Source organism: Panthera pardus, unplaced genomic scaffold, assembly GCF_024362965.1.
Source record: "Panthera pardus isolate Hobbes unplaced genomic scaffold, ASM2436296v1 HiC_scaffold_27, whole genome shotgun sequence".
Taxonomy (NCBI): domain Eukaryota; kingdom Metazoa; phylum Chordata; class Mammalia; order Carnivora; family Felidae; genus Panthera; species Panthera pardus.
The window spans coordinates 82,706,004-82,719,985 of record NW_026526843.1 but is presented as its reverse complement, the minus strand read 5'-3'; the positions used below and the strand labels follow the sequence as shown (position 1 = coordinate 82,719,985).

Sequence of the window (13,982 nt, the reverse complement as noted above, 5' to 3'; positions counted from 1 at the left end):
GACTCTTAAAAACTGAGAACAAACTGAGGGTTGATGGGGGTGGGAGGGAGGGGAGGGTGGGTGATGGGTATTGAGGAGGGCATCTTTTGGGATGAGCACTGGGTGTTGTATGGAAACCAATTTGACAATAAATTTCATATTTTGAAAAAAAAAAAGAGTTGGTTGGCTTAACCGATTGTGCCACCCAGGCACCCCTGTTATTCAGAATTCTTATGCATGGAAGAGTTGTCCAGTCTCCAGCATTTATTTACTTATTCAGTAATACCACTTATTTATATAACTACAGAATCATTGATATTTAATTTGGGAGCATTATAAACTAACACTATCATTATTTTTTTGTTGCTCAAGTTGTTCCAGATTTGGCCATTGTGAGCTTTCAGGTTGGCTCTTATATCCTTAAGACATGCTCCCATTTTTGGGAGGGGGGGTACTTCCTTACTTTCTGGGACTATATGATGCTCCAGAATCATCTTTTATTTTCCCCATTCTGGCCTTTAATACCAGCCATTTCTCCAATGATCCTGGTTCCTTTTACTAGAGAATGGCATTTAGAAACCAAGATCTGGGTGCTAGAGATGCTCATTAGTGGTGTCTAGGCCTTCTCAGTGGACAGACTGAGAAACTGTCAGAGGAAACCAAGACATGATGGCTAAAGGCAACATGGTATCTGTGACAGGGAGCTGGGGAGATGGCTCCTCAGGGGTCCCTGCCTATGGATATTCCTGGTCTTTTGTACTCCCCTCCCCTTGAGCAACTTGATCCTAACCAACAAAATGCCTCACCTTTGAGATGTCACTTCCCGTGATTAAATGACAAGACACAGTAACTTCCATTTTGCTAGTTGGCTCTCTACTATGTTGTGAGCTGCCTCATGGAAGGAAAGGAACACAAGGCATGCTGACCGCCAGCAAGGAACTGAGGTCCTCAGTTCAACAGGCTACACAGAGAACCTGATCCTGCCCAACACCCTCCTCGCTTGTATCCTTGCGGGAGCCACTGGAGTAGAGGACCCAGCTAACAACCTGGATTCATGACCAGTAAAAACTAGGAGAAAAAGAATGTGCATTGTTTTTAAGCCACCGAGATCATGGTAACTGGCTACACAGGAAGAGATAACAAATGGAGTTTCCTTACTTGGATCCTAGAACAGAAAAAAAAAAAAATCATGGTAAAAAGTCAAATCCAAATAAAGTCTGTGGAGTTCCCGGTACTGTGCCGTTATTTTCTTAAAATTGATAAACATGCCATGGTTATGTAAGATATTTACATTAGGGAGAGCTGGGTGATGGGTATGGGAACATTAATGTCTGCAACTCTTCTGTAAATCTGAAATATCAGAACACAAACTTTGAAAAAAAAACACATCTGGGTGTTACAGGTCATGTTTACAAAATTCAAAAGAGAACATGGTAGATTCAAGGAGAAAAAAGTAAAGAAAAGGTATCTGAGAGCCACCAGTCTGGAGGAAGAGACTCAGCAACCAGGCCTTAAGGGTCAGTGTGATAGGCTATAAAAGGAGTAGCCAGTGCGGTGGTTATAATCTGCTAGGGGAGACGCAGGGCAGGCCTGATGCCTGCACTGGGAAATCAGAGTTTGGTGGCAGAATGCCAAAACTAATATTTTCCTCAGCCTTCAAGAAGATACTTGTGTTTGTTTACCTCCATTTAAATCCTCCCCCCCCCCAACAAATGTCAACATTTGTTCCAAAATTGAATTGCTTGCCTGTTCCCCTACCTTCATGGTTTTTGTTTTTTGCCCTTTCAACCATCTGGCATACCTCTACTGTCTGCCAGGAGATAGCCTCCTACACTTCCTTGTTGGTTTCAAAAGTGAACGTGCAAGAAAATCTTTGCCTTCTCTGCCCTCACCGAAATTCTTCAAGCCAGATCTCTCTAACTTTACCATTTAGCTCTTCATCCATTTACAGGTATATCTTCAGATAAATTCTGGCCCTCAGTTTCTTCGAACGTGAAATGGGAATAAGAATCAGCACTGTCTTGATAAATATTCCTCAGATTAAAAAATTAGGCGGGGGCGCCTGGGTGGCTCAGTCGGTTAAGCCTCTGACTTTGGCTCAGGTCATGATCTCACAGTTCGTGATTTCAAGCCATGCATCGGGCTCTGCTGTCAGCACAGAGCCCACTTCAGTTCTCTCTCTGCCCCTCCTCCAATTGCGTTCTGTCTCTGTCTCTCAAATATAAACGTTTATAAAAAAAATTAGGTGTAACACTTGTAATAGGAGGGTACCTGGCAGATAGTTAAGGACTGACTGCTTTTTCTTACAGGGTTTTCCACAAGCCCCTCTATCTAAATTCTTGTGCCCATCTCACTTAAATTGTTTTTTTTCTAAGAACCCTTCTTCCTGGCCAACATGGACCATGCTCACTGTATAGTCAAAAGCAAGGACAGGAGACACTTTGCCAAAGTTAAAAGCGCATCAAACACGCCTAGCATTTATTATTTTAATCACAAACCTACAGACCCCTTAGTATACCCTCCTTGGGGCTCGACCCCAAGGATCCAAAGCTGACAACCTTGGGTGTATGTGGTAGGAAGGATGGGGATGGGCAGGGAGTGTCTCTTAATAACTCTGAAATGGGGAGGACTCCTCCAAATGGAGAACTGAGTGGAGGCTGGAGGTTGGAGGTGGCCTAGCTTCTGAGTGGAGGGTCAATAAAAAAATCAGATAAACAAAAGAGGGGTACATATGCTTTTGCAATCCTCCCTCCAAGCCTCTGCTTTGTTAGGGCAGGCTTCCATTTTTTCCTGGGCTCAAGAACTCCCCACAAAGGCCCCTTCCTTCCTCCTGTTCCTATACAAAATGTCAGAATGCTGGGGTGCTGGTTCTGGGAACCTGTACTTGGTACCCCCTAATCCCTATCACGTCCCCAAACTGCCCTTCAAGGAAGGAGGCAGGACTCTGCCCAAAGTTGAGGGTCTAATTCTCACTCCTGACCTAGGTCTGGAATGTTGGCCCACAAGATTTGAAGATTTGCCCCCTTCTCCAAGGGCAAGATCGGCTCAGAGCCCTCCTAGGTTAGGTCCCCTTGGTCCCAGGTTAAGGCTGGGGAGCTTAAGTGCCACTCCCCCCTGCATCGTGGAATGCTTGGATGGGATGTTGCTAAGGGACAAGGTCTGTGAACTTCACATGGTGGCCTGATCTTATGGCCTCCTCCATGCCTGAAATACCTGCGCTGGGCTGATCCTATAGGGAAGGGAAGGGGCCTGGCTCCTACATTGCTAGAAGGCCAGGACTGAGCTCTCAGGTGAAGGGGCTCTCATTCTCACTTCTGTTCCTTGGCTGGACAGGGTAGGGAGAATGGGAAAGAGGCAGGGCTTAAACCCCCTGGGTGGGACCTCTATTATTTTGACCCCTCTTCCTTGCCATGGTGGACTAGACTAGTGGTTCCAAGAGAGGGGATAGACCAGTATCTTGATACGTCCTTATCCCTGGAGACCTGGCTAGGAAAGTCCCCAAGTCTCAGGGGCCCAGTTCATCCTGTCTCCTTCTCTCACCTGGGCAAGGGTGGGTCCCATGGGGTGCAGGTGAGGTTGTGACCTCCAGGTGACAGGCCCTGATGTTACCACCTTCTCCATGGATTAAATACCTTACCAGCTGGTATTGTGGGGAGGGGGCGGGGCCTCATCTGACTCCTCCTCCTTGCCTGGTTACAGGGGTGGGGCCTCATCTCTTCTCTTCCCCCAGAACACCTGGGCAGGGCAGTCTCTTGGGAGGGTGGGGGAAAAGGCGGGGCCTCATCCTGACGCATGTCCTCCTTTCCTGGGTGGGGAAGTCCCAGGGGAGGGGTGAGGCCTGATCAGGACTCCTCCTCCATGCTGAAGCTGCTGCGGCGACTGCTGGCCTTGGAGACAGCGGGGGATACCGATGAGAGCAGGGGGTCGGAGGCAGCCCGCAGAGGGGACAGGGCACCAGACAGTCCTCCCACCACCCCCTCCTCCTCCTCCATCAGAATGTCCTCCAGCCCTAGGTGGAAGGGGTCCCCCAGATCCCCCAGGTGGTCACTGGGAAAATGCAGGTCCAGAAGGGCATCCGAGGGTGGCGCTGGGGGCTGCTGATGGGGAGCACTCTGGGCAGAGCCCCCAGCTGCATGAAATGTTGCTGTGCCTGGCCTGCCCTCCTCCTCAACGTCCAGCTGCTCTGGCTTGAGGCTGTCAGAGGCAGAAGTTGTGGCCAGGGAGAGCAGCCCTGGGGTGGGAGGTACTGGCAGACCATGGATCTGTGCCTGCAATTCTAGCTCCTGCAAAAAGTAGGGGATGGGGGTGGGGTAAGATGGGGTTCACAGTTCCTCAGAGGCAGAGGAGTTTAATGGTGAAAAGGGCAGGCTGTCTGGGTTCGAAATCAGCCTCTGCTACTCACTAGCTGTGTAACTTTAGGCATGTTGCTTAACCTCTCTGAGCCTCAGAGTCCCAATCTGTAAAATGAGTACAACAATGGTCCCTGCTTCATAGGACTGTCGGGAGGACTAACTTAGTAAGTAGAGATAAGGCTCTCCTCACAGTACATGGCTGAAGATAAACACTATAGACATTAGCCAATGTCCATCACTGTTCTTGTTAATGTTATGATTCCTATTTATCATCACCATCATGTGAATTGGGAAGCCCGGGGATCCCCCAAACATGCCAGGAAAATCCTGGCTGGCTCTTCCTCTGCCTCTGCCTGCAGGAAGCACCCGCCCCAATCTCTGCCACTGCCTTGTCCTCCCAAACCTGAATTCGGAGCTGCAGGCTGCGGTTTGTTTGCTCCAGGGATCGCTGCCGGCTCTCCAGGTCTTTAGAGCGTTGCTGTTCCTTCTGCAACTTGCGGATATAATCCACAGAGGCTTTCAGGATGGTGCCCTTGTTCCAGCGCATCTCCCTGTAGGGCCCAAGGGGGAAGAAAGAAAGGGGGGGTTGCAGATGGGGTCTCGGGAGCCGAGGGGGAATTGCACTAGGCAGAGCACCCCACTGTAGGCCTAGATCTGAAAGGGGGGGTATACATCAAGGGTATACAATGTTCAGATGGAAACTCCCTGCCTGGAACATTCCAATGGTGCCCCATCACACCATGAACCCAGGAGGCCCTCTCTGACCTGATCCCTCACTGCTTCTTGCCTACATCCCTTGGATTCCTGTCACTACAGCTACACAGGCTTCTTAATGCTCCTAGAACTCAGAAAACCACTCCCACCTCAGGGACTCCAGCCCACCTCTGCCCTCTGCCTCAAACACTCTTTCCAAGACACCCAGATGGCTCCTGCCTTACCTCCTTAGGATCTTTATTCAAATGTTTCCTTGTCAGTCAAGGCCTGCCCTGTGCCCACCCTCCTCACCCCAAGTTGTAACCCTTGCCAACATTCCCCCATGTTCTTTTTTTTTAGTTTATTTATTTTGAGAGAGAGAGAAAAACCATGAGTTGGGGAGGGTCAGAGAGATAGAGCAAGAATCCCAAGCAGGCTCCAAACTGTCAGCATGGAGTCCAATGCGGGGCTCGAACCCACAAACGGTGAGATCATGACCTGAGCCAAAGTCAGACGCTTAAGCAACTGAGCCACTGAGGTGCCCCTATTCTTTTTTTTTTTTAAAGTAAGGTCTGTCCCCAATGTAGGGCTTGAACTCATGACCCTGAGATCAAGAGTTGCATGCTCTACTGACTGAGCCAGCCAGGTGCCCTCCCTCCATCTTCTATTCTTTAATTTTCTCCACAACACTCATCATAATCACTCAGACTTTAGTTATTTATCTTGTTTGTGGTCTGTCTGCCTCCACTAAAATATCAGTTCCATATCAGGGATTTTTGTCTGTTTTGTGCCTCTGGTACCCTCACGGCCTAGCATGGTCTCTGATACAAAGAAGCTCAATACATTTTTTGAATGAATATAGGAAGCACTAAGTGAACAAGAAACTAAGTGCCTAGGGGTACCTGGGTGGCTCAGTCGGTTAAGCACTAGACTTTGGCTCAGGTCATGATCTCACTGGTTTGTGAATTTGAGCCCTGCACGGGGTGAGTTCGAGCCCTGCTTTGGGTGAGCTCTGCTTCTCTCTCTGCCCTTTGTGGGATTCTCTCTCTCCCACTCTCTCTGCCACTTGCTCACTTGTGCCCTCTCTCTCTCAAAAAATAATAATAATAAAATTAAAAATTAAAAAAAAAGAAGGAACTAAGTGCCTATGTCCTACGGGGACCAGAGGAGGCACACAGACTACAATGTCATGCATCTAAAATTTTAGGTTGATGACAATGAGGAGTATCAATCCTGTTCAGGGTGATGAAGGCTAGGTGGGAGACAGCCAGGAGCAGAAATGCTGGAAGGTTACGCCCCAGGAAGAACTTTAGGGGAATGGGGCCCTTGTCCCACTTCCCGCCAGCCTCCGGCTCCCCTAAGGCCCAGACTCACGGGTCACTGGACTTGGGGATAAGGGTGCCCAGCTCCTTGATCCTGTCGTTAATGTTGAATCGACGGCGACGCTCAACTTTGGGGGTGGGGGGAGAAGAGTAGGAAAGTTGTCAATGGGCTGAAGAGGGAAGAGGAGGATTTGGGGGGTTGGGAGAGGCTGTTGCAGGGAGAGGTCCCCCAAGGAAGGCCAGGGTGTGGATTAAGGCAGGGTGGCACAGCACGCTGGCAGGGGCATATACATGCACTCACTTAGGTTGTGATTGTCTTTTTTCTGTCGTTCCTTCAAAAGGGCCTTGGCCTCTGTCTCTGGAAGAGAGTGAGAGTAGTCAGGGCCTCTGCACACAGGAGAGAAAGAGGGCAGCAAGTACAGCTGCCGGCGTGGGGGCGGGTAGGATTTGGTGGGCGCAGGCAGGGAAATGACTTTTTTAAAAAGTGCCACTTTTATGATTTTTTTTAAGAAGCCCGGGTGGTCGGTCATTTGTTAAAACCCAAGACAAGAGGAAATGGGGTAAAAGCAAGTCCAGGGGCCACGTGGAAAAAGAGGGCAAACAGCCCGTTTCTGTCTGCTTAGAGCCCTTCCCCCAGCATCAGGCCCACCTGGTTGATATGGGGCTCACCCCGGGGTATGGCATGGGCGCAAAGGGCCAAGACCCTGGCCCTTACCAGAGATCTCCCGTTTGATGTTGGGCAGCTCAGCAGGGCAGGAGTTGCTGACGGTGATGGCAGGCGTGGCCACGCCCTGACTGCTGTACACATCAAGCAGATTCCCTGACACAGGCAGCTGGGGGCAGGGAGGGCAGAGAAATGACGGTTGGGACCAGCCCCCAGGCTTGGCCCCTTCTCAGAACCAGGCTCCCAACCCTCCGCATACTCCAGAGACAATCTAATGCAAGGGCTGACTGATTCAGCACGGGGCACCTTTCCTTCTCCTTCAAGGGAATTTCACAGAGCAACTCAATAGGAAAGACAGGATCTAGGGTACCTACCCTGCTTTGCCAGGGGACCTGAGCCTGCTGGGCCTGTTCATCATGCCCTGCAGGTCCTCAAATACCTCAGATCATCTTCTGAAGCCCCTCTCCCAAACTCTGGGATTGGCTCTGAGAAGAAATGCTGGAAAACCACCCTTCTCAGGTCTTTGATGGCTCCAAGGCAACATTCCAATCTGCTAGCCCCTCCTAGCAGAACATTCCAACTCAGCATTCTTGGAACACTCCAACCCAATCTCCTCAGACCTTGGGAAATTGTCATGGTAATGTTCCATCCAAAATCAAGCCTTCTGGAGAGTTCTAGCCCTATCTCTAGTCTTTTGCCATGATTACGTCGCACCACCTTATGTACAATGTCAAGCACCAAGCTCCTGACTCTAGTATCTTCCTACACGTTCTGATCTCTCAGGAGTTCTCATCCAACTACTCCACGAGCACTCATTGCTTTTATCCCAGCCTCAGTGTTTTCTCTCTCCTTTGCACTCTCCTGGATATACTCTAGGGCAACACACTAATCCCTAAGTAATTAATCCTACCTCTTGATGAATTAGTCCCATCTCTTGAAACCCCTGCTGGTCTGCTGGACCCATGTAATATAAGGTCCCATTCTTTAGCTGTCCCAAATCAATAAAAAATTCTGAGAAGCTGATGCCATTTTTATACATGTTTCTGTCCTTCAAGTAAGTTAGAACAAAGTTACAGCCACTTGGTATGTCCCAAAGCAAGTTATGGGACTTCTGGAATGTTCCAGAACCAGAATGTTACAATTTATTGGTACATCCTTTGCTCTAGAGAGTTTTATCCCCTCTCTAAAAATGACCCAGCCTCTTGGCATGGTTCACTGAAAGAGATGTTGTACATTCCAATCACAAGGTTCAGCCACCCTATGTTTTATGACTTTTGATGTGTTCCAATCACTACATGGCCTGGGTATGTCCCAATGACCTGAATCTTTTGGTACATTCAAATTGCTACAAGAGTTCCACTTCTTGGCCCCTCCCACACTGAAGCTTGAGTGCTTGGGTATGCACTGATATTTACATGAAGTCTCCACCCTGCATATATCAAAATCTACAAGGTCTACCTCTCCATGCAGTCCAACACAAGGTACCAGGGCATTGGTATGCTCTATCTTCATCATACGGCCTCCTTCTCGATCTTAGTACAATCCAAAGCGAGGGTCTTATGTACACAGCCAGCATGGGTGTAGTCTCAGTGATAGAGGGATGCACTGATGTTCAGACCAGCCTCCCATCCCTGGGCCTCACCGTGCTGGGGAGCTGCAGCCCTGCAGTGCCTCCAGGCAGATAGCTGAGCATCTCATCGTTGTAACTGGATTCTAAGCTGATGATCTCATCAATGACATCATCAATCTAGGGGAATAAGTAAATATGGAAGAGTGTTAGAAGAAGCTGGAGGAAGGGAAGCATAGGAAGGTCGTCTACAGCCACTTACCTCCTTCTCTGAGCTGGACCCGATGGTGAGTAGAGCCATGGGGCTGTTGGGAGCACTGCTGGTGGGGCCAGTAGCATGGGCAGCCTCAGGGGCAGGGAGTGGCTGGGCACTAGCAGCCCCCGGTGGTGGGGTGAGGGCCTGGGAAGCCAGCTTGGGGCCAAGTGTGGTGGACAGGTACTGTTTCACCTGCTGCCGGCGTGCCTGCTGCAGGTGGTAACGCGTCGGGTTCTCTAGATGGGTCTGCACCTGTGGGATAAGGGTGAGGAGGGAGAGGGGGAGGCAAGGTAGGACAGGGGTGACCCTCAGCCCCAGCCTGACCCTCAGAGGTCATCTGTTTCTAGGCTCAGACCAGCAAACCAGGCCCAGAATCTGAGACCCCCTCCCCAAATACTGGTTAAGTCTCCTCCAGGACCCAAACTCTTTTTTTTAGAAATCCCTCTGAGCCCCCAAGATCCACCCATGGTGGACAGAATCCCTCAGTTTCTGGAGCACCGTGTCACAGTCCCCAAGACCATCCCCCCTAGTCTCTAACACCACCTAAGACACCTGAGAACCATACATGGCTTCCCAAGACACCCCAATAGCAAAACTTCTAATGCATTACACATACATGAAGCCCTTCCTACAAAGTTCTTTCTGGAGTTACTTCATAGTCCCCAGGGCCCACTTGAGGCACTCACAACCTTCCGTGGTCCCCAAGACATCCTGTGGCTCCCAAGGACCCCTCACAACTCCACAACACATCCCTAAACACAATGGGATGCTAACAGCCTATTTTAACAGTAACTGGGACCTTCCTCAGAGCACCTAGGACTTTGCTCAAGAGCTACTATGACCATTCCTGTCACTAAGAGACCCCTCCCAGGCCCTCTGTATGTCACCTTACCTTGAGCACCTCCCTGGGCACCTGAGCAGGGGGAGGACGGCCCAATGTGTGGCCCCCAGTGGAGACACCGACCACAGAGATGGCAGGAGAGGCAGGTGCAGGACTGGGGAAGGAAGAGGCTGCAGCCTGTTCCCGACGCTCACGCCTCTCCTGCTCCTGGGCCTGGGCCCGCATTAGCTGCTGCCGCAGCAAGACCCGTGATGAAGAAGATGACGACATGGCAGGGGTCCTGGAGCCCCCTGCAGAAGATGATGCAGAGAGTGTAGCTGGGGTGGCTTGCAGTGATATTGGGATGCTGTGGAATGGGAAATATGGGGCCACAGGTAAGCTAAAAGTCTCGTCCCAAGTCTAAGGAGTCATAATGGGATGGAGTAGACACTGGAATTAGGCCTGTTTTCTGCCTTTGGAGGCCAAGGTGTGGAGGGGGAGACATAGGAACCAAGCCTGGTCACAGCTTTCAGGGATCACAGTCTGATAGGGTAAGAGATAGGAGAACTCAGCCCAGTCCCAGCCCTCAGGGGTCACTGTCTGATGGGGGAGACACTGGAACTAAGCCCAGTCCCAGCCTTCAGGGATTAGTCTGGTGGGGGAATTTTAGCCCTTAGCCCTTATAGTGAAGGCTGGATTTGGGCCTTTTCAAACACTGAGCAAAGAAGCCATTGCTAGGCTCCAGGAGCAGGGTTCAATCTATTTAAAGGACAGCAGGATGCCAAATTGAGGCTGTGGCAGTACATTTGGATACAGAGGGCTCTTAAGCTCAACTTGGGGCTAAGATGCTCCCTGAGCTCCTGGTGATGGGCATCAGGCTACAAGGGCAACTGCAGGCCTGTTGTCTTCCCCTGCCTAGGCCTCTAGTCTCAGGAGCTAGTCGGTCTTGAAAATCTCGAAGATTTCACAATCCTCTCTTCCTGCCCCTCTTCCAGGTCCCCTCCCCTCTCTTAGAGCCCAGGCCGATGACTCAGCACATTTAGACGCCCAAGCTTGGAGAAAGAAGAGACCAGCAGGGGTTCCTCAAGGGCTGGGGTGGGTGCGTTTGTCGAAAGGAGGAAGGGGTGAGCAGGGGTTGTGGGTCTGGCTCCGCCCACCTGGGGGCTGCTGGAATGCTGGCCAGCCCAGGACTCTGAGCCTCCTAGGTTGGCTGCAATATTTGTGTATCAATGGGTATGCAAATGGGGTGGAGGGGAGGCAGGCGAGGTCTTGCTGGAATCCTAGCTTGGCCACCTGCTTTCCTGTGTGACACACTGTTTCTTGCCCCCAATTTTACTGTCTGGAAAATACAGGCTGGTGAAAGGCTTGGGCTGGCACTGAGGGCCTCTGCATATCAAGAGGGGATGGTGGGGCAGAGGAATTGGGAGGGGAGTCAACGGAGACATACCTTGAGCGTGGTGGTAGGGGTTGGCTTTTGAGCTCGTAGAAGCTGTCAGGATCGAGGACGCTTTCTAACTCGATGTCAGCAACAATCCCAGATTCCGGAAGCAAAGAGTTGAGGCTGAGGGTGGAAAGGAAGTAAGGGTGATGGTCAGTGGTTGTATAGAGACCTCACTCCCCTCTGAGAGAGAAAGAGTGGGGAGTGGGAGGAGAGTGTCACATGCCAGGGAGAGGGGAACAGAGTGTCCCTTTCACAGGAGGCCACTCTGCTGGGTACCACCACCAGGAACTCTGAGGTCTTCCTCCCTCTCCACTCCCCACTCTCTTTTGCTCTGTTACCCATAGTCCCTTAGGATTCAAAATAGTAAGAGTGCCAGGATCCCAACTCCTCACTCTAACACAATCATGTGTAACAACCTGGGTTTGAGGAAAATAGAAATGGAGAATTTAGGAATGACAATTCACTTTGCAGGAGTCCTGACTTTGCATTCACAGCTCTTCCAGCCCCCAAACCCCCTACTGTTGTCCTGACAGCTGAATGTGAGCCCACGTTTGTCTACACGCTTACAGCACGGTAGGGGCATCCTTCGGCATAACAGTCCATTGTAACACAAACTGAATGCATCACAAAGAACTGGGGTTGATGATTCACTTGACGGAAGGATCTGAGACTTTGCAAATGAGTGCCCCCCCTCCTCAGCCGGAGTTCAGGGGATGCCAATGCACACCCAAATACAAAATGGAAATATCAAAGGCTCCCCTCATACCAGCAATTTGGATTTAAAAGAGGAGGAATTTGGGTGGATGATCCGCTTATACAAGCATTCTTTTCTTGGCTTGTCCAGCGCTCTCCTGTTTTTTTGGATAGAACAAAACACACACACACCTCTAATACCAACACCCACTTGACACAAAATAAGAAGCCACGTACACCTCTCCTTTTCAACTATTTCCACTAATGTGAAGATCCAGATTGTTATGAAGGCATCAGAAGACAGGGAAGCCTATCAGATGCAAAGGCTCCTGCTCAGCCCTGCATGCTGGGTGCAAGACCCTAGTGTGTAGAGGGCATTGACATGCACGTGGATGGATATGCATCCTGAATTGAGTCAAAGATTTAAAATTCTGAGATTGTGGGTGACTTCACTTGACAAGAATTCTCTCCCCTCCCCAAGGATCTGTCTTCCTTCCTTTCCTCACCCTCAGATGGGGACCCAAAACCACCCAGGAAGTCGGGAAGAGGAAGCTCGGGGAGCCGCTGAGCTCAGCACAATCCTAGGAAGAAAGCAGGCAAAGCCCTATCTCATACTCACACACCCATTGCACAGAAGTTGGAAGAGATGGGACACTGGGGTGGGCAGGGTGTGGACAGAGAGGGCTGGGGATGGAGGTGAGGATGGGAAGAGGCCACAGAGGACCCACCCAGGCAGGGATGGTGCAATTGGTGCTCATTCCAGCTCTAGGGACAGATTCGAGACTGTTTCCAGGGTCTGAGAGACAGACTGGGAGAGGAAGAGAAAAAGAATGTACGTGTGAGCACAGAAGCCCGGGCGCGCACACACACGTGTGCGCGCAGGGGGTGATCAAGGCTGGCTGAGAGGCTAGGGTGGGTGGCAGCAGGAACGAGACCCTCCTCTGGGTTCCCAAATAAGGTCTGAGGCCTTCTTCTCTGAGCTAAGAGGTAGCCTCTGTAAGCCTCACTATCCCCCGTTCAAGCCCCTATGGGGGTGTGGGAAGAGGACTTTTCCACTATCCCTGGGATCTGACCCAGCTGGGTGGGTGGGCAGGGGTGAAGTGATTATTCCGGTCAAGTCTTGATGAATGTTCCTTCTCTTGCTCACTCACATACACTCATGAAGCCGGTCCCATGTAGCATATCTGAGATACCCCCAAATCCCTCCAGATTCATGTTACCCCTAAACATAGCTTCCAGCAACCAGCCACTGGGAATCATCCAGCAACCAGCGACCAAGAAAGCACTTCTGTCTCCCAGGACCCCTTCTCTGCCACTGAGGGGGAAAGTCCCTTAAAATCAGTGCCTCACCTAGAGTACCCCCTTAAATCCATGCCTGACTGAAGGACCCCAAATTCAGCCTCAGTCCCCCAAGTTCAGTTACCCTAGACCAGGCTGTGGACACAACACAACCTTCCTCTCTAAACCCCCAAATCAGAAACAGGCCTCCCTTCATGCACTTCCATGACTTCTTTAAGCCTCAGTCCAAGCAGGCCACCGACGGATTCCTTAGGTGCCCCCCCAAGACCGGCGCCCCGACGTCCTCCAAACCCAGGCCGAGGGCCTCCAATCCCAGTCTTGGGCTCCCGCTGTCCCCCCAGATAAGGCCCCCAGGAACCCCAGTAGGCACTACCGGCCCCAGGCGGCCCCGCACCTGAGCAGCTGGGCCGAGTCGGCTGGCCTGCGCTCCTCCAACAGCACGAACACGGCTCGAGGGCCTTCCGCGCTGGCCTCTACGCCGTCCCGAGCTGGCTCGGCCGCATGAGACATGACGCCCGGCCCCGGGCGAGCCCTGCCAGGCCGGTCGGGCTTCGGCCCGGTCCCCCTAACAAAATAAGAGTCCCCCTCCCCCCGCTCGCCACCGCCTCCTCCGCTAAGCCATGGAGCCAGCTCTGCGCGGGCGGGCGGCGTCGGGGCGATGGGATGGGCAGTGAGTCATCCCCCGCCCTGAACGGACCAACACCCCCCCCTCAACCTAACCCGGGACGACCGCCCTCCTCCCCCTCGTCCTCTTCCCCCTCCTCTTAGGGCTGGGGAAACTCCACAGGAAATGACCACACGGAGGATGGACAGCTCACCGGGCCACCCCCTCTGAGCAAGGCGGCCAATCATAGAGGGGTGGCTCTAGGGCCCGCCCTAAGCTACGCCTCCGACGC

General features: G+C 51.5%; 1 protein-coding gene across 2 annotated transcripts; it reads right to left on the bottom strand.

The window, feature by feature from the left end:
• Positions 1–2,419: 2,419 nt before the first annotated feature.
• TFE3 (transcription factor binding to IGHM enhancer 3) lies at positions 2,420–13,772 on the bottom strand. Of its 2 annotated transcripts, XM_019417441.2 has the most exons (10): positions 13,481–13,772; positions 11,101–11,214; positions 9,726–10,020; positions 8,840–9,085; positions 8,653–8,757; positions 7,062–7,179; positions 6,648–6,704; positions 6,399–6,474; positions 4,735–4,882; positions 2,420–4,262 (listed from the first exon to the last, which is right to left on the bottom strand). In XM_019417441.2, exons 1-10 carry the CDS (start codon positions 13,594–13,596, stop codon positions 3,822–3,824), a joined length of 1,716 nt encoding a protein of 571 aa, XP_019272986.2. In that variant the 5' UTR covers positions 13,597–13,772; the 3' UTR covers positions 2,420–3,821. The 2 variants fall into 2 exon arrangements, with proteins under 2 accessions (XP_019272986.2, XP_019272987.2); XM_019417442.2 differs by lacking the exon at positions 13,481–13,772 and having other exon boundaries at positions 9,726–9,964; positions 11,101–11,213.
• Between the last annotated feature and the right edge of the window lie 210 nt (positions 13,773–13,982).